Here is a 24,543-nt window from a genome sequence, read left to right as displayed (position 1 = left end):
GGGATGTGTTCGTGTTTAGTCCTCTTACTGTGCCCATTTGAGTGAATATTTCTTGGTAACATGTGCTTAGCTCCAACTGTGCGTACATTAAGTATCTAAGTGTAGGATGATTCCCTGCACATATATTTCATGTGCATTGATTCTAAGGATGATACCTTTATCTGTGCATTGACAAAAGCCTTATATTCTGAAGAGCGGTTTTGAAGCTCAGAGCAGGCTACTCTGCCGTCGCCATCTTGGCAGCGGCTGATCCTGTCCAACACCTGGCTAATCCTAAAATGTGAGCTGAGCCAAGACTTCAGTGCATGCCAGTTTGTGGCAAACGTGCACTCACCTAAAGCGACCATGCTCTCAATTATACATTTCTCTAAGCTTTGATAAAATGTAAACAGGTGAGTTATATCAAATTCAGCCCGTACAGTTGTCATGAAGGAGGAAATTAGCTCTAGAGACCAGAACAGTTTTTGTACCAGGCTGTAAACATGTTTGTTTCTGCTGTAAAGTTGGACATTTGAACATGGGAGTCTATGGGGACTGACTCACTGTTGGAGCCAGACTCTAGTGGTCATTGGAGGAACTGCAGCTTCTAGCACTAAGGTGTTGGCTTAATTTTTCAGTCCTGGGGGTTTCTGCTTGGGGAAAACAAAATAATTATATGTACTAATGCTAATGCTACATTTTTTAACACCACTAATAACAATAATAACAGATGGTAAGTATTGCTTGTTCAATTCTTCTTCCTTTGGCAAACTGATGAGAATCACCTCTGCTTAGCCTTCCACTCCTTCAAGAGATTTATATGCAGTACCCTAGTGGAATGTGGCTGTGCATGTGTGCACTGCATATGTAGCATGAGGTATGAATACACTAATTCTAAATCAAGCAAACCTGGATTAGATTTTTAAATATGATGAAAAGGCTTTTGTGTCCATATTTTTGTCATCCTCTTATCTAATTCTTTCTAAAATCTCATTAATAGTTGAACAAGCTTAGTGATTTCAGTGGCTTTAAAATGTTGACTCTTCTGGACCCCAGTGTTGTGATGGCAATGTAATGTTAGTAACTCTTCCCTGATTTGTAATTTATCTTTTAGATGTTCTACGATTTCAGTGTATAAGATATTTCAATTTAGAATCTTCTTTTCAAGGAGGCTACGGTGTCTACATAATCAACCATTTGCAGACACATGGAAATGGTGAAATCACAATCAGAACTGAGAACACTGGACACAACAAAATAAAAAAATACAATGTCTACATCAGTTTGTATTGTGTGCGTGGTGCTCTTTTATTACATGTCTTCCTGTGATGGTAAAGTAAGGGTTCACATTTAAGAAAGAACTCAGAAATGTTGGCTTGCTTGTTTCCAACAAGAAAAGGGAGTGCCACGATGAAGATGACAGCACAGTAAAAGAACATACTGGGAAGACTGTACAGAATATTGTGTTTTAGAAAAAAATGTTTGAAAATTGACAAAATATAAATTAAATGTGCCATACTAAATATGTGTCTGATTTGAATGGGCAGTGTGGACTAAGCAGGAGGTTCACTTGGGCCTTCTAGTCTTATACACTGTAATATTACAGTGCACTTTCATGCATGCAATATGATAATAGTTTGAAGATGTCTGTTATATCTATTATAAAAGAGAATATCAAATCTTTAAAGCATTCAGCACTGCTTATTGATTATATTTATCTGGAGAGAAAAAACTTGTTTGGGTTCAGATGAATAGTAAATGGTTTTTAAAAACCTTTTCAAGCGACTAGAGGGGAACCACAAGAGTAGGGCTGGGTATAATCAAAAATATTCAATGTCGGTACTGATACTGATACCTTGACTTTGATACCTTGTCTTTGATACTGATTATTGATTCTTAGTTCCATACCAATTATATCAAATTAAAGGGTTGAAGACAACAACCTGTATGGTTCTTCAGGTTGGAGGACTTGTTAGGACTTGATGTCATTTAGTTCCCAGATCGGATCAATTACCTGGTGAGTAACATGTTATCACAACTTAAAATATAATATAAAATGTTTACGTACTTAAAATACGTAAACAACATGAAACTGGAATCAGACACTTAAGGTTCAGTCACTGACTGAATGTTAGGAGCTGCTATGATGTGTCAACGGCACTTGCAGTAATTGGAGTCTCGCATTAATCAGATTATCATGAAATTGCAATGATGCAAATCAAAGTCTTTGCAGTTTAACAAGGCAACTATCATCCTGAACTCTTCACTTGTCATCTGCTTCAGGACCAATCACGCAGATCATTAACTTTAATTTGCTGCCATCCGAATGACCTCTGTCTAGATGAGTGCACACTGCCCATTAGGTAGACAAGTAGAAATTGAAGCATATGCAGAAACACTGATGCTGAAATGAATGAGTAGAAATGACTGAGACTATCTGGTGACTGGAATGCTCTCAATACAAAACCATAAGGTTACATACTACTGTGCTGAGAATATCTAAAATGTAAAACACACAAAAAGAAGAAGACAGAGGTGGGAATAAATAAAGAAAATATCATTTCATTACACTGCTGTGTCTGGTCCTGATAAAGCCCTGTTCTAGTGACACGAGCACTACAACAACAACAACAACAAGAACAACTAAAACAATCAAAAGATGCAGAAATCACTCAACAAATAAGAACTTTAAATAAGGTGAAAGGAGTAATTGCCCCCTGGTCTGGTTAAATTAATCTTTTTTATACATGAATTGAAAAAATATTTTTTCACATTGAGAGGGAAAATAAAATATTTACTGTACAAGAAATGACACCAAGAGGGATCCTCAACTCCCAATGTGTACAATCCCATGAAAAATCACCCACAATCCCTTTGTTAATGCTTTTTGGAACACATTAAAAAACACTTGACCTCCAAATTATTGATAACCAATTCTGATGGTAAGAAAAACTGTAGAAAAATAAAGTACCAGTAATCTCAAGATTAAAAGACCAAATGCCCTTGAAAATTTTCTTAAAATCTCCAGACAAATCGGAGAGGAGTAATCCACAAATGCTGTACTTTATTTTCTTTTTTTTTTTTTGCTTTTTTTTTTGCCTTAAAAAAGATTTGTTTTTTATTTCATCAGTCCAGCGGTCGATCTTCTGGCAGTTTGTGGAACAAGAGTGGAATTGTGGGGAATATTGGGAGGGTTCTTGGGAAATTTCCTGGCATCTTCGTCTCCTTCAGGCCGAACTCCACACTCATGGAGGTCAAAGGTCTTAGTTCAGTGTTGATGCTCGTTCCTTCTGATGTGGTCTGGTGGTTCACGTCAAAAAGGCAGTGCATTCAGGTGGAATGGCTGGGGATGCTGAGGTAAAATGGTGTGATGGAGACAGTAAGGAGGGAGAAGTGGGGGCAGCTGAAAGGAGTGGTTCAAGGGTTGGTAGAATGAAAGAAAGAGATGGACAGATGGTCAGAGAGAGGAAAAAAAAGAGAAAGATATCTTTAGTGGAAGTTCAGATCACAACACATGAAAACACCAGCAAAATCTGATCTGTGAGCACAGAAGGAAAAAGGAAATGATAGAAAATGAAAGGAAGAAATAACAAAAACTTTCACTAGTTACACATTAATTGATAACAAATTGATTATGTGTAAGGCAGTGGTTCCAAACCTGTGGGTCGTGAAGGTATTGCAAGTTGGCCGACAAATCATTTCCGAAACAGTACAATTTTAGTATCAAGATGTAATTAAGAAAGAAAATTTATACATCACTAATGTTTTAAAAGTCTTAAAATGAAATGACCTTTAAAAACTAAAAAAAGGTTTTGTTTTTTTTCTCTAAGGCCTATGAATGTGATCAGCCAACGATAGGAACTTCTATGTTGCGGATGACTGGACCACTTTGCCGCTGGACCACATCGTATTCTAGTTAGCTGTCTCGGTCTGATTGCGCGCTACAAGATCACATCCGTGGCAGAAACTATTCAAAGGAAACAGTCATGGGACAGATGGTGAATCGACAGGTCATCTCTCCTCTCTCAAACAAAACAGAAAAATTGAGCATCCTCTCTTTTCAGTTAAATCCTGAATGGTCAATTGTTTGTAGGTAGAGCACATACCATTAAGGCTTAGCCCTGACTATAGCGGCCTGGGTTTGAATCCGGCCTGTGGCCCTTTGCTCTATGCATGTGCATGCGACATGAGTGTCGTTGTACTGATCGAAGTAATGCTGTTAAAATGTACATTATACTGAATTTATCAGGTAAACATGGACCATGTGCTGAGTTTGTATTAACAGCTCATTAGATCAGGAGCAGGTCAGAAAACAGTGATGCTTTTTACTGAAATATGACAAAACATTCTCATAAAAGGAAAAAAAAACATTTCAGGTTTGCATAAAGACACAAGACCAGGTCACAATCTAGACTATATCTGGACTGCATATGGTCAATGTGCAAAATTGAGGACGTAGTTCAAAACTGTTGTGGAGCCGCTGTACAGCTGACAACATCTGGTCGTCTTGTGTCTCTCTGTGCTCACATATATCCCATATATTTTACTACAGCTGAATTCACAATAGACAGACTGTGTTGAGATTTCAGCTGCATGCTAGTAACAAATGCTCAGTTCTACTGCTGCGTCTCATGTCGCGTATTTCCATACTCACACTGGCTGTTTTAAGTACTTAAATGTGTTCACATTGACGAGCATGGCGACACACAGTGCAGTGTAAGTACCTGGATGGTTCACTCAACACGATCAAGAAATTGAGTTTAAAATGATGGACGCTTCTCACCCTTAACAGTCGCCATATTGGTGACCAACTTGTGAGAATGGTCTTCTGGAAGGCCTGGGTTCAAAAAGGTATCACAGTTCTAGAGGACTTCAAACATGAAAATCTTTTGAGGCACTCAGACAGTAATTCAACTGAATTTTAAAAGTATTTGCAGTTAAGACACCTGCTGGTATAAACTCCCCTTCAATAGCCCCATGTAATGCTGACACTCTAGAGAAGGTCCTAAAAATCTTTGGACGTCATCATGAAGCTTCTGCCTACTATTCTGTGATCTTTATGGCCTCAGATTCCAATATATTTCCTGTAAATAAGGTGTCCTTTAGAGAGGCAGAGTAGGGAACAATTCCTAGGAATGGGGAAAAAAAAAACCAAGGGAACCGCAAGCGATCCAGTTCTAAATTATAAATAGAGTTTACTAGACACCATCCAGGCTGGACAAAGTGGGTTTGGTGGACAGCTCAGAGGGCTGGAGGTGTCATGACGAAGACGATGCATCCCTTTCTCCCCGAGTCTTTTGTTTATTTTGGGTGACCCTTAAGCATTAAGTAACTTGCCTGAACCTCGTGCTGACTGGCTCCAGACTGCCCTCATGTTAGGGCAGAATCTCGTAGTCAAAGAGTGGAAAGCCTCCTCTGCACCAGCGTCATCTCGGTCATCTGGCTGCACTAGAGCAATGATCTGCTTGATAAGTTGGAGGACTATCGCTTAAAATGGGGGCAGTCCACTTGTTATATACCAGGCGTTTAATGGCATTTCCAGCTCATAAAACAAACTATTATATAAAGTACATTTGGTTGGAATACCGGTTGACAAGCAATGCTGTAAACTTTTAAGCACTCACTGTGCATCACAGACCAGTTGGACTTTTTTTTTTTCCCCTTCTTCTCATCTCAGTATATTATCCTCATCTTTTGTTTATTTTGTGTGGTGGTTGTATTCAGTATGGTTCCTTCTTACTCCATTTTAATCTTCCATGTCATTTGTGATCGAAATAGTTGCACATATTTGCAAGTTTTGTTAATTTTGAAAACAAACTATTAATCATACAAAAAAACAAAACCTTGTGAAAACAGTGACTGAAGAAGGAAGACGTGTCATCAGCACTGATGGCCGATGTTGCAGGAAAGTAAAACATTCAATTTCAAGCCAAAACAGCAAATCAGGCAGGCGAAGGTCACATGTTGTGATCGTCATTTCCGGTGAGTCCACAACAGCAGTGTTTCATTTGGGACACAAACCTGTCAAAATTCGCATATGAAGCGTGCTATGTGTGAGTGTACTGACTGAAGTATCTGATGCAGCATGTCTGTCAATCAGTCACTTGTGTTTAAAATATGCTTTGTATTATTTCTGCTCTTCATTAACATTCCCTCTGGCTCTAAAGCTCAACAGGTGTGATAAACAGCTAATACAGGACAAAGATATTAGGATGATAATGGCAGAGTAAAACCAAATAAAGCAGTGCATTTCTACTTTATGTTTATGGAAGCAATAAAATGTTTAATGTGACAGCAGCTTGTGTGTCAGAGAGCTGGAGACCCTCTCTTCATGTAGGACAGTGTAATGAACACGTCTGTGCCACAGCAGCAGATCCAGAGGATTTAACTCAGAGGAAGGATGCAGTGGTTAGAGTCTGGGGATGAAGCTGTTCTCAGGCTTCACTCTGATCTAAACAAATTGAAGTTGACTGAATATGCCAGGAGAACAGAGGCACATGGGAGTGTTTAATCCCTCAGTGATGTCTCTCAGACTAATTACACCCTAACTCCTCTCACACAGGAATGATCCTACTCTTCACAAAGCCCCTCTTAGAAGAATAAAGTCGAGAAACTGCAGCTTGTTTCGGAAGTTCAGACTCCAAGTTTCTCAAAACAGACACAAAGGTAAAATGGATGTGGAGAGTTATGCTCTGGGCGTCAGTAACTAATTACGCCCTCTGAGTGCAAATTGTATCCTAGCATAAAGCTGTTTTAATAAATTAATAAAAACATCTGCTTAGCTAGCTCCTGCCTCCTAACCTCCACTGCTAACATGTAATGCTACTGATAAGCTAACAAAAGGCCTTACGCACAGTTCAAACTCTTGTTCCTGAAATTTCGTAACAGGGAAGTTGAATATGTGAAATCTAAATGGTCAATGTTTTGTCTAAATAATATCAAAATTATATTTGGTTACACAATGACACTTGTAGGTTTTTTCATGGCCTTCTGCCATCACTGCTGCTTCTCTGTTGATGCAAAATGCATGCTGGGATAACTGGTGTTAACATGCGAGTCAGCTCCCTTCTTCTGGACTGTTCTGCTAAATGTGGACTTGGAACAGTAATTTCACAGACTGTGTCACATGACTACCTTTACTATTACTTGTACTAGTTTAACTTCGGCACGTTTGTGATGGCTGTGCTCATCTAGATGCCTTAACAGTCTGTCAGACTGCACAGAGGGCTTGCAAGGCCCCCACCCATGCCCCCATAGCTGACTGGGAGGCAGGGCCATGTGTTTACATACCAGGCTGTCAGTCGGCTAAACAGCACCAGATTCCCAGCCTGAACCCTTTGACGTCCCATAAACAAGGCCACAATTAAAGCCTCATGGGCACCATTACTTAACATACCTCCTGCTTCTGAGGCAACGTGTTTCGTGTTGAAACATACTCGACCAAACTAATACCACTTTCATACAATCCCTCAGTACACATTTTAATTAGCATTTTGCAAGGTTAAGCAGTGATCAGTTGAGTCACAATCAAGACCTATGTAGTGTCATGATTATCACCATCACCATGTTTACAGCTTTGCTTACAGTTCTGTCGTATGTTCAGCAGCTCGTTATGCGTCCATTTACAACAAACAAACAACAAAACTGTCAGAGGAAGATTCACTACAACGAATCACTGCCTCGTGGTTGTTTCCTCCACCAACCAGACAAGTTACAGGAAGTATGCTCACAATCTCAAAGGATGGCCATCACTTCATCATTTTATCTTATTAGACATTTGGCTTAAACTGTGTAATAATTAATTTAAGAATTTGTGAGTTATAAAATGTGTTCTAATCAGTTCACCCTCAAGTCCGATTTAATGTTTGAGCTGGAATGAGTGACAATCTGACTTTGGCTTATGATCCTCTTCAGAGGTCAGTATATTTACATATCTAATCCATTGTTGACTGTTAAACAGCTAGCCTGCTAACTTGCAGCTAAAAAATACCTAAATGTAGCAGCTCATTAAAAAATAGCAGCACTGGGATGATATGAAAATTTCAACGTTAATTACTAATGTGTAACGTTACTTAATTTTGCCTGTAGTTCGGTGAACTGAGCTGGATCTTGGAGATGAGTGTTCAGATTGGAGGTGTTGGACGGTGGGGGAGACACCTTCCTCCAGCAGGTTCTGCAGATGGGCATTTAATGTCCCTGTTGGTTTTAGTTGAATCCAAAGTATTTCCACACATCCAACTTAACTTTTTTGGTGGGGGGGTACAATGGACAAGCTGAACCTTCAGCCATGGTGACAGGCGCATTTAGAAATGACTGGAAAGATGCAAGCTCCCCCATGTGGCAATTAAAAATAAATCAAAATAGGCTGTATGTTGGCGAGCCAGGCAGCATTTTCAAGTCACTCCTGTGAGGATATTGATGATTATCCCCATTCAGCATTATCCCGATGATGGAAATTCATCACGATTAACTTATTTTAAGTGTTTTTTTTGTGATGTATGATAAAATCATGTATACTAGTCCCTAGTCCAAACCAATAATCCATATGAACAAAGCAAAAAGTGAGATTGGTTGTAAACAGAAGACATTAAGGACGAACAACATCCAAAAGAAGCGCCACAGTGGTGGAAAGATGCAAATCACAACTTCTACTCACTTTCACAATAAAATTGGAGCAGAAACAGGATGCAGATCGTGATTCTACCCAAAAAGATGCCATATGATCTTTTGCCCAGTAGCCCAAGTTATCTTCATTCACCTGAAAAAAAACTGCTCTGGAAATAAACTATGATACAATAATGTATAAACATTCATTAGTAGGATAAGTCCTGTGAGATGAACCATCTCATTTTCAAGGGGGTCCTTAACACAAATATACAGAAACTACATAAATCAGATCAGCACAGAGACACACAGATGCTCTCCCAGGCCCAGCCACTCCCACACCCACAGGTTCACCTATGATGATGAATACATTAAATAAATGCACACATACCCATATAAAGCAATACACATACATCAACTACAGTACCTACACAGCACCTACACAGTGGGAAAAAAATCCTAAGCATAATTATTAATGCATTAGGAAGCATGAGGGAGGGAGAGGGGGAGAAGGTGACTGAGCATCAGGTCCAGCAGCTCAGAGCAGAGTCAGTGGGTCTGGATGTTACTGCAGTAAAAATTGCAGCCAAACACGCATTTAAATGTCTGGCTCATGTGGCTCACGTTGGCTAAATCCCGTTATTCTCAACCCCTGTTCTTTGTGCAATGCATATGCCAGAAGGAGAGAAGTGCAGCATCAAACAATCACTAAAATAACAGGACGACTGTGACTCCAGCTCACTGCGTCTCATAGATAAAAGCAGCTTATGTGTTCGGGGCAGAATCTGCTGCATCCTGCACAAAAGCCTGTAGAGAGGATCTCAGTGCTTTGTGGTAGAGACATGCATCCAGCCACAGAACCAGAGGGCGGGTGTGTTAGACAAGTTTATTACAAACTAATATAAAGAAACATCCATTCATGGCCTCTGTGAATTTGACTGTCAAATGGATTCAATCTTTGTCGTCCTTCCTGTAAGGCCAGAATCAGCCGCATGATAGAAAATTCTTCGGACAGCCCACTTACACTCAGGATTACTGGACATGTAAGATTAATCAAATTGGTTTGAAGTCAAAATGAGGGATTTCTATTAAGAGGCCGTTATCTTTCCTCGTCTCCACAACTCATTAATCATGACTCCGTAACCTTTAGTAATAACACACTGGTGTTAACAAGCCAATGTTTGTGCCTGACCACTGGACATGGTGTAACTAACAGACATACCAACAATATGGTCTTCTCTGAATCTTTATGGGGCATTACTTTAAGTTGTCCAAATCACACAGAACCACACGAGACATCAAAACAAGATGCTGTCAGTGAGATTGCAGATAGTGTGAAGACAACAGCAGTGGGACACACAAGGACAGAAATTACTGTTTTAATCCTGTTTCTCTATGATTTCATGGATGATTGACTCCCACTCCAGTTTATCACAGTAAATTGATACGTCTTATTATAAGACGTATCAATTTACTGTGATAAACTATCATTTATACCACCCATCCATATTCTACTGCTTCTTCGTATGTGGGTCACAGAGACAGCAGTCTATGCAGGGCTGCACTGATGTCAGCTCCGCCACCTCCTCCAGCGTTTTGCAGTCGATGAGAGCGCCTCTGTCTGGACTGAGAGTGAGCTGTGAGCCGCGTGCAGACTGCTAACATGGATCTCATCCATGGGTTGGTCATCTTGTCAGTGTTGGAGTCTCAGTGTGAGACGATGCTGTAGTTAAATGTGTGTTTTTGAAACTTATTCAGCGGGGATACACAGCAGCTAGCAGCTAGTTAGCATGGCCGCTGTCCTTAAAACCCTATCACGCTGGACCAGGAGGCGGAGCGGCATGACGTAATATGAAGTGGGCATAGCTGTTAGTATTGAAGCCTGCAAACGAATCCTTTTGCCTGGTTCAGTAAGTCACTCCTAAGCCCAGGTTCTCCTCAGCAGCTGATCGCTCCTCAGACTCACTTTTAAGACAAATTGGGAAAAGAGAATAAAACAATAACACCAGATGGGAACACATCCACCTTTGGTTCATTTCTTCTCAGGGTTCATTATCAGACGGGTAAAAACATATCTGAACACATGGCACTCCTGCAACAGATGTAAGTAATCATCAGCTAATTACACTCATACAGTCTGTTCCGCTCCTGCTCTGCTGTGTCCTCAGCTCAGAGGCAGAGGTGGCTTCTTTCAATCACATTGATTGATGTATAACTTCATAATTAGATGTTTTTCACATCACTGTTTCTTATTTATTCGTGTTATTTTCTGGCCTTCTAATTGGTGTGTGCAGCTGGGACGCCAGCTCAACTCTTGCTTTTTGTTCTTCCAGTTGTTTGAATGACGCTTCTCCCGTGAGGGATGGCTGAGAGTGGGTCCACTCACCTTCCAAAGGATCAGTCTGTCCTACTCTGGGGCGATCTCCGTTTCCTGGTGCACAACCACTTTGGTAACAGACATATCTGGGTGCTGCTCTTTTGCCTCTTTAATGGCCTGAGCCAAAGCCTGAGGAGTGAACAAGTCCAGGTTGGTTAATGAGAACATAATTTATGAGTTTAATTAAAATAACTTGCACACAGAACAGATTTACTTCATATATGAACGCAATTGTGCTGTGAGGCAAATTAAGCTGACAAACAATCCTAACTTCTTCTATTGGGCACATATACATCAAGCAGAAAGCAGTAGCAATAAATCCCACCACTTGGGTACTACAGTGCTTTGAGGGAAACATTATCTTCCATCATTCACAGTCCTCACCTTGTCGTGATCAATTTCAGTGTCTCCAGTGATGACGATTCTCTTCTCAATGCGGGTCTCAGAGATCCCTCCTTTCACCGTCTACAACAGAGACACAACACAAGCTGAAATACAAGTGAGGAAAAACTGATCGCCCTGTAAGAGAAGTGTGATAGAGGATTACGACACATAAACTATATGGTTTTTGAGACATTTGAGATGCATTTAAATGAGAGCAAAGAACTAGAATGGCAGCATGTCCTGCTGGAACATGCTCACTGCCGAGTACGTCTCTGCTGGTTGTGCCGGACTTTGTGTAAATTCTATTAGATTCTCCAGAATATTCCCTACAGCAGATTGTACTGCACCATTTCTCAACACTGCATTTGGGAAATGAGCCTTCTCTGTAACAGCCACACATCAGTGGAACAGTGTGACGATGAGGAGCTGCAGCTCTATCAGCACTTTTCAAACAAGCTGAGCTCTGTACTCACTGACTGGCTTTTACTTGTTGACACAATGCTTGTTGTGCGCTCTCTTTTGTAAAGCTTTGTATGTTGTCTTTACTCTGTAAACATAACTGTGTATTATACTGTGAATTACTCTGTTGTTTCTGGCCTGGCAAGGGGCTGCAGATGAGAGTTAGCTTGAAGCCACAATCTGGTGTGGCACATTTATGTTGAAAGCTGTACATGGTCCCTTTTAAATAAATAAATAAACAAATCGTTTTCTGGCGTCCTTGCAGAGCTCTGTGCATAGCAGTTATCAGGAGAAGAGGACAGAATCTTGGGCAGTCGGCCCAACGGTCGGACAGACAGGCAGAGCCGCTTGGGCAGCCTGGAGGCTGGAAGACGGGAGAGAGGCGGACGCAGAGACGAAGGCAGGGCTGCTCTGGTGCTGGGCGGGGAGGGCAGGGATGAAGGCAGGACTGCTCCAGAGGTTAAGCAGAATGCCAGTGGTGAAGGCAGGTACCCTCAGGAAGCCGACCAGGAAGGCAATGGCAGAGATGGGTCCCATCAGGAGGAAGAGCAGGAGGGTGATGACAAAGGCTGTTTCCCTCAGAAACAAAAGCTGGAGGGCAACCAGACAGACAGAGCCTCTCTGGAGGATGATATGGAGGCCAGTGATGTAGGTGAAACCGCTCTTGAGGACAGCGAAGAGACTGGCAGAAACCACTGCAGGTCGGAGCTGAGAGCAGGGCAGGCAGACCACTGGAGTGCTGAGGTGGTGAGCTGGAGATATGGTTCGGCAAAGATGGCTGACTGATGATATGGGAGATGAGGAAGACTGTCCGACTGGGAAGAAGAGCAGACTTCATGTCAAATGGAACCTGTGACATGAGAACAGACCTGCCAACTCAGGAACAGACTCAGGAACAGATGAAACATTAGCTGATACTCCTGACTCAGGAACAGTTTCAGGAACAGGCAAAACGTAGGGCCCCTGATGCAGGAACAGACAGAGCATTGGCAGGGACAGTCAACTGGCTAGGGGCCCGGCTAGGCAGCGATCACGGCGCTGGGCAGCGCTTCCTTTTAAGAACTCTGGATACTGCAGCATTCAAACCATGATTGATTGGTATTAAGGTGCCAAAGTGAGGAAAGAAAAACATTCCCCACACCATCAAACCACCACCACCACCACCTGGACAGGGTGGGTCCATGGATTCAGACTCTGACCCTACCATCTGCTGCCTCAGCAGAAATCCAGATCCATCAGACCAGGTCTTCACCTGTCCAGTGTGGTGAGTCTGTGTCCACTGCAGCCTCAGGTTTCTGGTCTTGGTGACAGGAAGTGGATCCTGACGTGGTCTCTGCTGTTGCAGTCCATCCACCTCCAGGTTGGACGTGTTGTTCACTCTGAAGCTTTTCTGCTCACCACAGTTGTAAAGAGTGGTTATCTGAGTGACTGTAGCATTTCTGTCAGCCAGTCTGTCCATCCTCCTCTGACCTCTGACCTCTCTCATCAACACAGAGCTGCTGCTCACTGATGGTTTGTTGTTGTGAGTCTGTTGTGAGTGAAAATCCAGGAGATCAGCAGCTTCAGAATCAGTCAGACCAGCCAACTGGAATTCTCTTGCAGTGTTAACAATCCACATCAGGCTCCTGGGGCCATCCTCAAACCATAAAACCCAAACACCATCAAAAACAAAGCAAAGCAAACAAAAAAATCACTGCTCCTAATTTTCAGCAGGTACTTAAGTAAGTGTGCTGTGAAGGGGCAGTCCCACTGGCACAACTGATTGAAAGTAGAGATCCACCACGGCATGGTAGTAAATCACTGTATTGATCTGTATTGACTGACTGTGGGAGTGTTAGCGAAGGAAGCAGACCTTGGTGATCTGGGTGGTGGTGGTGGTGCTGATAGTCTCGGAGGTGATGGTTTGGGCACTCAGCAGCACTCCTGAGTCCCTCTCTGCCAGGCTGTCCACCGGCTGTGGGAGAGACACCTTTTAAGTGTTAGACCGGAATCTCAAATGAATCCATTTAAACACACTCAGTTAACTCTTATCTGTTATTTGTATGCATGATTTGTAATTTGTGTAACTGTGAGACTTACAAAGATATTATGATTTTATCTGGACCTGGAGTTAAATCACTGTTACTACTGCATGTCAAGATTAGTAATCTTCCTAATAATTATGTTTTAATCTAAGTTTAAACATTATTATAGGCTGTTTTATTCAGATTCAGTTCTTGTGTGACTGCCTTTTTTAAACTACTCTGCCTTTGTTGTCAATGACAAAAAACGTATATTTCTCCAAATTATGTAATAGAAATAGAAATAATGGAGGCTGGATTACTAACTGGGCAAATAGGGCAACTGCCCCGCGGCTCCAGTACCTCAAGACTCCCAAAAGTTCCAGGTTAAATGTAAATAGTTAAATGGCTGCATTTATATAGCACTTCTTCCAATATCATTAAAAAAGGCTGAGAAACAAACAGAATGAAGCAGTGTGGCCATAAAACAGAGTCACCACGAAGAAACTGAGGTAAGTTAACCAAACATTATAAACATTGTTTTCCTTTAAAGGTCCCATATTGTACAAAGGGAGGCGTCCATGTGTTTGTGATTATAAAGCAGGTCTCTGTTCTATATTAATACTGTGAAAGTATCAAAGCCTCAGTCCACAGAGAAATGCACACAGCCTGTATTCAGAAACTGAGCCTTAAAACCAGCCGTCAGGACTTCTGGAACTTTGTGATGTCACAACAAAGCAGTAACCGCCCTCAGCCATGCCAGTGTCTCAGTGCTATAACGCTGCTATATTTTTATTGGATCACTCAGAAAATGGTCAGCCAATCAGAACAGAGGCTCAGAGGCTCAGATCCTCTCCTCTGATTGGCTGACTGACCTGTTGTTACTAGAGCTCCAGAGAGAAACCTGAGAGAGGAGATGTAAAACTACACTGAGATGGTTTTTGGTTCTTAAAACCACAAATATATCTTCTGATGGAGATTAACACTTCAGATAAAACACAGGTAATGTCATGGATTACATTGACAGACACTTTGTGTTCGATCGCTTTTGGTCTCTGGGTTTAGACTTTAATTTATTTTCTGTTTTATTTTGTAACTACACCCCTTGTGTCTCATGTTAGTTTACTTCCTGTCTTTGTCTTTCTTTTTTCCACCTTGATTGTCTGCCCTGCCTTAATGTGTTTCACCTGTGTTCAATTGCCCTTGCCTCCCTTGTGTATTTAAGTCTCTGTCTTTCCCTTTGTCCTTGCCAGTTCATCTGTTCTGTTATACCTCGGTTGTTTCCTGCTCTCTAGTTTTTTCCTGTTTGGCTTTTGAGTTCTGTGCATTTTCAGATCTTGTTGACTTTGAATGGATCCATGCCAGCTAAATGTAGTGTAGGGTAACACCTGCTGGTTATTAAAATGCACAGCTGTCTAGTACTTAGCTTCCTTTGTGAGCAGTGCACCTTTCATAATCAAGGCCACAAATAACATAAAAAAAAAATCAATTTTAATGGTAGCATACAACCTACTATAAGACAAGCTAGTACAACACTACCACTGAGGCCTACAAAATTAAAGAATAACATATTAATGTGGGATTTACTGTTGGGATGTTGTCAATTCTCTTTTTGATCGTGAGGGGTTTTCTTTTGTCTGGATACTTCCTGATTGACTCATATTGCAAGAGTGAGATTGCTTTGTATTTTTTCTAATTTTGCTGCATCTTTCCAGACTGGATTGTTTATACTCTTTCATGTCTGGATATATTGCTTAAATGAATAACATCAGACCACACAGTCTCTCTCCAAAGCTTACTCATACAGTCTGTCATTTGGTGGCAGTTTGTTGAAGTGTGCTCATTCCTGTTCTTGACTAACACTGGACTAATACGTCGACGTTTTGGCAGATCAGCTAAGGACCAGAATGTCAAGCAGGACCAGTGAATACTCTGTATGTCTACACGTGTAGTATCACAGCTTTAAGAATAAACCAGCATTACATACAAAGGTGAGACAATTTGGTATACTTATTTAATCAGAGCCTGAATATAGTTTGTGTAAAAATGTTTCCTCCTGTGTGCAGTTCCCAGAATTCCCCTCACCTGTGCTGACTCGTATGTAATGGTCTTGGTCTCAGTGTGAACTAAGGGCATGTCCTTGTAGGTCACAGTTCCTCTCAGGGAGTTGGTGACGTCGGAGATGGTGATTGTCTGGGTCTTTAGCACAGGAGACTGGAAGGATGAGATGAATAGTCAGCAACAACCTCTGTGACGGCTCCATCACAACAAACTTTCACACATGAATGTATGATAGATAGAGCAAGAAAGCCAAACACACTGATGCAATGCAGCCTGTAACGATTAAAGGTCCCATATACAGTAGTCTAAAGGTAGATTTCCACGTGGTCCATGTGTTTTTTGATTATAAAGCAGGTCTAGATTCTATACTAATACTGTGAAAGTATCAAAGTCACAGGACCTCTGTGACTTTGTGATGTCATAACACATCAGTGCCATCGGCCATTCCCCAAGTCCCGTCCACCTGGGCCTACAATCCAACCTTGCAGGATTTGGTTTCTCTGAGTGTTTCCCTGAAATCTGCTATATTTTCATTCCATCACTCAGAAAACAGCCAGCCAATCAGAAGAGATGCTCAGAGCCTCTGCCCCTTCTGATTGGCTCACTGACCTGTTGTCACTAGAGCACCAGAGAGAACCCTGAGAGAGGAGATGTAAAACTAAACTGAGATGTTTTTGTTCTTAAAACCACAAATATATCTTCTGATGGTGGTCAACACTTCAAATAAAACACTGGAGAAAAGTAAGATATGGGACCTTTAAGGCTGGACTGAGGTCCTGTGGTTGACGACGCCTGCAACTGCCACCATACTGGTGGGGCAGATAACATGGTACTCTTCGTCCTGCAGGCATGCACATATATTAATACTGAAGGCTGGGCTAACTACTGTAGTTCTCATTTCTTAAGAAAGGCACAACATTAATACAAGTCAGAAAACACAAGATACAATCAGATCTTTTGATCTTACACCAGATAACAGACACAGATCCTTGTTCAGGTGTGTTTACTGAGCAGAGTTTCACTACGTGTGATGTCCATCTGAAGCAGGATGAGGTGTCACATTTCCAACATCAGTCTAATCAGCTAACTAAGAAACAGACAGGGCTTGTTGTCATCACCTGTGCAGTGTAACATTAGTTAAGCCTAAGCTGAGCTTTCACTGAACAGCATCACATCCACGTATCTCTCTTACTTTGTTTGTTTTATTTGGATCTGCTGAAAAAGCTTTGCTGTGCTCACCTTACTACTACTGTAACTCTTTATTGTCAGGATGTCCCAAAAATTCAGTAAAAAGCCTCCAATTGATCCAAAACGCGGCAGCACGAGTACTGACAGGAACTAGGAAACGAGATCACATCTCTCCTGTGTTAGCCTCTCTGCATTGGCTCCCTGTAAAATCCAGGATAGAATTTAAAATGCTCCTCCTCACCTACAAAGCCATTAATGGTCAGGCACCATCGTACCTTGGAGAGCTTATAGTTCCCTATTTTCCCAATAGCACACTTCGCTCTCTAAATGCAGGTCAACTTGTGGTTCCCAGAGTTTGTAAGAGCAGAATGGGGGCAGAGCCTTCAGCTATCAGGCTCCTCTCCTGTGGAACCAGCTCCCAGTGTGGGTTCGGGAGGCAGACACCCTCTCTACCTTTAAGATCAGGCTTAAAACTGTCTTGTTTAGTAAAGCTGTTAGGGCTGGCTCGGGTATGTCCTGACCCATCCCTTAGTTATGCTGCTATAGAGCTAGACTGCTGGGGGATTCCCATGATTCACTGGGCGCTCTCTCTCTATTTCTGTCTCTCTCCCTCTCTCTCTCTCGATGACTTCATGCCATTAACTTTGTATTTTTTTCCTCTCCTGTAGTTTGTGCTTCTCCTCTCTCTCCCTCTCTCTGTCCTCATTCTGCAGGTCTCTCTGCCTCTGGAGCAGCAGGATCCAGATCCACCACTACTCATCATTACTATTAACCACTGTTATCTATCATTATTATTGATAACACCATTACCTACACAGCTGTTCCTGGTCTCTCTCTCTCTCTCTCTCTCTCTGTTCTCTCCTCTCTCCTCCCCCTCCCCCTCTTTCTATCTTCTCCTAAACCCAACCGGTCGAGGCAGACGGCCGCCCACCCTGAGCCCGGTTCTGTTGGAGGTTTCTTCCTGTTAAAAGGGAGTTTTTCCTCCCCCCTGTCACCAAGCGCTTGCTCGTTGTGGGAACTGTTGGGTTTTTTCTCTGTAACAAAGTAAGGTCTCAGCCTTACCCTGTAAAGTGCCTTGAGATAATGTATATTATGATTTGGCGCTATACAAATAAAATTGAATTGAATTGAATTGAACCTTAAATGTGTAAGTATGAGGTGAATTTGTGACCAACTTACACACAGTGACGTTTAACCTGAAGCGTCCAGTGCTCAAACACTGAGAACAGACTCTTCAGTGAAGCACGTCCTCCAGTGAAACTTTTGAAATGAACAATATATGCTCATAGATTCAGAATTTTATGATTTTGATTAGGTAATTAAACATTTTAACATTTTGGATAAATATCATCGATCATATCAGACACAAAAGACTTTGATGATTTAAGGAGATCTTTAATTATGTCAGCTGAATACCAGCAAAGCATTTTTCATTCAAAATGAAGATGAGGGATGATGTTGGTGCTTAGATAAATGTGTGGCAAGGCACTGACAGCACCTTCAGGCAGGACAAACGTCGAAAACCTGGTGTGTCAGTGGCACATAAGATGGAAACAAGCTGCATGGCTTAATTATCCCTGAACTCACTACAGTGTATTTATGGTTATACTGTCCCTATATCAAGGAGAACACAAGGATATGTCTATAGAAGATGCAGTCCATGAATTAGGACACTACTGAAACACTGAGTCCACAACCCTAAACATGTCACCATACACTTTTAAAGAAGAAACTAACACACTGGATAAATATGATCAGTCAGCTGAGAGCAAGCATGCTCACAAACGTTGAGTCAGGTGTCAGCAGAGTGAAAGCTTTCCAGTGTTGTTACAAAATGTGTTTTCAGTTCAGACATAACTTGAAAGGAAAGTTAACCAGATAGACTTCATGGATTAACAGTAACATTGCACATAAATATTTTTCAAGTATGAGAATTACAATTTCTTTAACACAGTGCTTGCAAATGCCATGCCATGTTTGCTGAAAAGCAAATCTAAAACAGAGCAGACAAGTTGTTTAATAACCTACAAAATTTAAGAAGTGTGTGTCTAGCAATTCCAAGCAATTAGTGTGTTTGAAAATGCCAACACTTACAGACAACATCTGCGCATTTCTGCTCGCTTTATTACTCTTCATAAGGAGCCAACCTTTTTAATAAATCCTCAGCCTTATCAGTGTTTTTTTTTTTTTTTTTAACACCTTCCCCTTGACGTAAAGGTTCTGTAAGTGACCATCACTACCACTAGATGTCGCACTAGATCACCAACATCTTAAACCTAAACAAACGCCTCATCTGCCACACCTCCCGACTTTATATGTTCTCAGTCAGCCAAATTTTATAAAGCCGAGTGAAAGCAACACTAAACATACAAGAAGCACAACTGAATAAAGTTGCCCTGTGCACTTGAGTTCCAACAAAAAAAGCAATCCAGCCACAACCATTAGCCCACGCTAGCATTACTATGAAATGCTCCACAGCAGTGCTGACAGTTAGCCAGCTAACGATAGCAACATTTGCCGAACACATGCATAGTATTGGAAAAAGTACATTAGCTAACATTACCACATATACTGTAGCTCTCACTAATAAAATAGACATGTAATATTATGTAGCATCAAGTTACTGACACATGGAGGAGAAGAAAACCAGTTCTGAGTTCAGCTGGAGCCTTTAGCAGCTCATAGGGTTCTCCATCTCTGTAAAGACAGACCAGAATTGGCTCTACGGTCAAATGGGAAAGAAATTCCAACTGCATTCAAACAGTCTCAGGTAACTCCTTTGTTCAGAAAACCTTAACTTGACCTTGCTCAAGTAGAGAACTACCGACCAGTCTCGCTACTTCCATTCTCTAAGTGCATGGACTGGATGGTTTTTAAGCAGGTCTCAAAATTCACGGAACGATCTTCTTGATCCAAATCAGTCAGGCTTTAGGGGTGGTCACTCCACTAAAACAGCTCTGTTGTTTCTGACAAAAGCCACATACTGAGCTCAGTCCTCAGTTCATATCTTGCTGGACTTATCAGCAGCCTTTGATATAGTGAACCACTGCATCCTGCTGTCGGTAGTCTCAAACATGGGCATCTTGGGTAAAGTGCTTTCTTGGTTTAAACCCTATCTCATGTTCGCTCCTTCAGTGTGTCATGGCAAGGACAAACATCCTTACCCCATCCCTTCCCCACTGGAGTGCCCCAAGGATCAGTATTGGGACCCCTTCTCTAGACCTCGTCCATGGGTCTAATTATCTGCTAACATGGCTTCTCATATCACTGCTATGCCGACAACACACAACTATACCTGTCATTCCCACCAGACGACTCCACTGTCTATGCACAGATCTCACTGTCTCTCTGACATATCCACATGGATGAAGGAATGCCACCTTCAACTAAAGACCGAACTGCTAGTCCTCCTAGCCAATCAATTCATCACAATATCAATATCATAACCACCTCTTCATCCCTTACCCCAGCTCCCTCCTAACACCTTTAACACCCTAACATGGCTAACTAGCACTTACTATGCACTTTTGGTGCACTTCTTCACTTGATCTCTATGCACTTATTAAAAAGATGTCGCCCCTAGTACTTACAAGGTATCCTACTGCACTGAAGCTTTAGTGATGTCTCTCACCAGCTAAATTAGTAAATGTAATGTAATAAAGATTATCACATTTAGGTAAAGAAATTACCATTTCTAAGAGCTGTTGGCATGACAACATACATATTTAACATACATTAAACTTCTAATTCAAAAGTTTCTTGGACCTTTGAGCTACAATCTGCTCTATTTGACTACATGATGAGATGGGAGAAGGTGGACAGAGCAACCTATAGTGTCACAGATGTTCACCTCATGGGGAAGTGGCATGTACATACCCTGCAGACTCCAGAGGGACCATCATCAAAGACATGCAAGGCAAGAAAACACTGTCATTCATACCAGTAGACCACAACTGTATCACACATAGTCAAAGGTACATACTTTAGTTTTGATGCATTTATTATTTTTACAGTACCTGTAACACGCCTAACTGTAGCTTTAAATTAATACTAGAAAAGTCACAATATACCAAGAAAGATAGGAGAAATCCAGTGGCTGAATGAGGGATGTCCATCAGAAGACAATGAAAAAATATGTCATGTCCTACAGTTTCACAGTGAAAAGTGCAGGATTACAGATTCAGAATTATCCAAATAAAGTTAAAAAAAAAATCCAATGACAATAAACCATCAGCAGGTGATACAGATGTGCATGCACCCACCAATGGCTTGAGGGCATTAACTTGAGCATGCACAGTCTTTTATGTTTGTATTTATTTAATTAGCAGCATTGTATAAGTGTATTATGTCAGTCCCACCAACATTTCAAAGGGTAAACATTATACTTTCCCAGAGTTTGTTTAGACCCAGTCCTGTGATTTTACATTTACATTTTAAAGGCTTCTGAGCATCAGCTACACTGTGGATACAACATTTATTAAACTTAGAAACTATGCTGAGGAATCCATGATACAGTATATTGCAATGGATTCTTAGAAGATGGTTTAGTGATGCAAGAAAAGTTTGATACAGAGTGTAATGTCAGTAAAAACAATAAAAATATCTTTTTTGAAACAAGCCCTGGAAAAGTTCTCAGGAAACTAAAGATGTTGTGGAAGTCACACAGCAGGAAAATGATACTACACATCTTAGTGGACCAGACTGAAGCCATCAACAAATTGGACTTACAGCATTAACAAAGGAACCACAACAATACATCACCAACCCCGAAACAAGGGTTTCTATCTGTCTACCTGCACTGTTTAGACACGTACACAGACCAGATTTAAAACTAAATATGCAACTTTTTACACTGAATAACCATTGAAATAAAGACTCATTGAGCACTTTATTTGGAACCCCTGTGCATCTGATTATTCATGCACTTATCCAAGCAGCAAATCCTACACATACAGGTCAGGAACTTCAGTTAATGTTCACATCAAACATGAGAATGAGGACAAATGTGACTCAGTGACTTTGAGTGTGATGTGATTGTTGGTGTCAGTGGGCTGGTTTGAGTGTTTCGGAAACTGCTGATCTCCTGGATTTTCACTCACAACGGACTGAGAGACAGAAACGGACAGAAAGGCTACGGTCACTCAGATAGCCACTCTTTACAACTGGGCTGAGCAGAAAAGCTTCAGACTGAACAACACATCCAACCTGGAGGTGGATGAACTACAACAGCAGAGACCACATCAGGTTCCACTTCCTGTCACCAAGACCAGAAACCTGAGGCAGCAGTAAGTAGAGAAACCTTCCCTTAACAGAAGTGGAGGTCTAAGACACCACCTGTACCCCCACCTACAATGCTTTCCTTCGCTCTCTTCCCAGGAGATTTAACAACCATTCACATTTTGCCTCAGGTGACTCCAACAACTCTAATAACATGTCATTACAAAACCAGGAGCACAATGAATAAAGTGACATCAATGGCCTTGATAACAACCCAGCAGAGGCTCAGTACCTGGATCTCCTCACCTGCCAGTCAGACCTGAAGAAGCTTCTTGGATGAGAGCTGAAACGTTTTCAAGTTTCTACCGCAAAGTCCAGTTACCCACGACTCATATTTTCTTGGAAACGCAAAATAATTGTTTGTTAATTTTGTCACAAGCATAACAACCTGAAATGGCTTAAACACAACTTCCCAAATCAACTCTGCCATCTTTACTGTAGACCCAACATCTCTCAATTACTGCTCACTGCTGGAGAAAGCCGCTGCACCAAGGCAGGTGTTGATTTTAGCTTTAAGCTGTTATTCCGGTGCCACAGCTCCACCTCTATCTCACTGCCCCTTGCCATAATGTGTCAGACACTCACATCAGTGCTCTAGTGTCAGTTTTAGACAGAAATCTAACACCAGGAGTAAGTCTCTTCGCCCAACAATGGACTGTACTGAAACGATTCAGGTGTGTTGAAAGAACGTAAAGCGAATTTAAGATGGGATGAAACTTCATTCAAAGCAACTGAAAGAGCTTATCATGAGTCTGTTCTGATCTGGATCTGGAAAATCTGATCTGGAAAATAACAGGAAGACCTGGACTTCCTGGTGACCTCTGACATTAGCCTTCTGAACAGGTGCTAGCTAACACTTGGCATAATTGGTACATTGGCTGTTTGGGCTGAATAAACACAGACTGTACAAAAAGTACAGCAGTCAAATTTGTGTGACTCACACATTGTGGCCATTCACTTTGTTTGGTCTGATCATCTCTGTTGTAGAGCAGTATAAGCAGGGTTAATCAAAATTGCATGGGGGAAACAGCATAGTAGCTTCTTCCTTTTTGGATACAAATAAATCAGCAAGCCAAAGAGAACCACAGTTAAGCTCCACATGGATTTACTTTGCCTCTGCGACTGGATCCAGATGAGTCACATAGAAAACCACACAGAAAAGTTGCACATCATAGCTACACATACAAGAAAACCTCCAACAGTCATGCAACTAACAGTTTGTTTTGATTACCAGCGATGATGTCATGTAAACAAGTACACCATGCCTTAAGAAGTGCAACAGCTACAGTTTAAGGCATTTGAAGGTACATGAGCACTGCAGGTCAGTAGGCTACTGAGCCAACTACTTCAGAACATGATGTGTTACGTATTGAAATAATTTAACTTTCTCCTCGTTGGAAGCTGGACCTCACCGTCCCATGAAAACCACACGTCTCCAGTTCTGATGGATGTATCGCTTTACAGATGTGTGAATAAGTTGATTACATGTATCTTCAAAAGTTTAGGAAATTCTCCTGTTAGGCTCAGGAAATTCTTTCAAAAGCATCTTAACTGTGTCAAAATTACAACTATACAACTGTTACAACTGCTGCAAACTGTTTCATTATCTGTAACCTTTAAATGTTGAGATAGCTCAGTAATGTCCTAAACTACAGCCACTAAACCAAATGTTGCTCATGTCCCCTCTTCTTAACTTCTGGACGACTACAAAAATATTTATCTACAGTTTTATCCCATTTGGACATTGTTATATTATCATCTCAATGTCATGGCTGTGTCTACACAGTTGGTCCAATCATCAATTAGAGCTTAACTTGTTCTTGAAATCAGAATCATGATTTGTTTGATTACAAGTCACTGGAAAAGTAGAAAATTGCTGCGATGCATTCCTGAGTTAATTCCTTACCTCCTCTCCACTGACGGACTCTTAAACTACACATGGCCTGATTGTCTGCTGATACTTGGTCCGAGATTAACACGGGGCTAATGCATGTCAGTCACAGCATCACACTGCTGAGCTTCACACAGATTCTTAACACAGTCTGAGAGCTTTGGTCAACTGACTGAACTGTACTTCTTCCTCGTGGCTGAATGTAAAACATCCTAAAGAAACATCCTAAGTGAGGTCTTAGTATATTTTGAAATTTATCATGCAACTTACTACTTCCTGTAGTGCAGTAGTAAAAAGTGCTAACTACTTAGGAGAACAAACTG

General features: G+C 41.3%; 1 protein-coding gene across 14 annotated transcripts in view; it reads right to left on the bottom strand.

Annotated features, from left to right (window-relative positions):
* Positions 1 to 1,262: 1,262 nt before the first annotated feature.
* epb41a (erythrocyte membrane protein band 4.1a) overlaps positions 1,263 to 24,543 on the bottom strand; it is a 71,563-nt gene continuing 48,282 nt past the window's right edge. For 10 of the 14 annotated variants that reach the window (XM_071499736.1, XM_071499738.1, XM_071499734.1 and 7 more), the window contains 5 exons: positions 15,889 to 16,017; positions 13,656 to 13,772; positions 11,345 to 11,425; positions 10,970 to 11,089; positions 1,263 to 3,382 (listed from right to left, as the gene is read on the bottom strand). In XM_071499736.1, coding sequence (XP_071355837.1) covers positions 10,991 to 11,089; positions 11,345 to 11,425; positions 13,656 to 13,772; positions 15,889 to 16,017 — 426 coding nt within the window. In that variant the 3' untranslated portion in view covers positions 1,263 to 3,382; positions 10,970 to 10,990. The remainder of the gene's footprint in view (positions 3,383 to 10,969; positions 11,090 to 11,344; positions 11,426 to 13,655; positions 13,773 to 15,888; positions 16,018 to 24,543) is intronic. The other 4 variants (XM_071499740.1, XM_071499742.1, XM_071499739.1 and 1 more) reach the window with 3 other exon arrangements.

Source organism: Trachinotus anak, unplaced genomic scaffold (assembly GCF_046630095.1).
Source record: "Trachinotus anak isolate AG129_WGS33_773 ecotype Australia unplaced genomic scaffold, CSIRO_AGI_Tana_v1 ptg000016l, whole genome shotgun sequence".
In the NCBI taxonomy this organism is placed as follows: Eukaryota; Metazoa; Chordata; class Actinopteri; order Carangiformes; family Carangidae; genus Trachinotus; species Trachinotus anak.
Note: the sequence above shows the minus strand (reverse complement) of the source record. Positions and strands in the feature narration are given on the sequence as shown.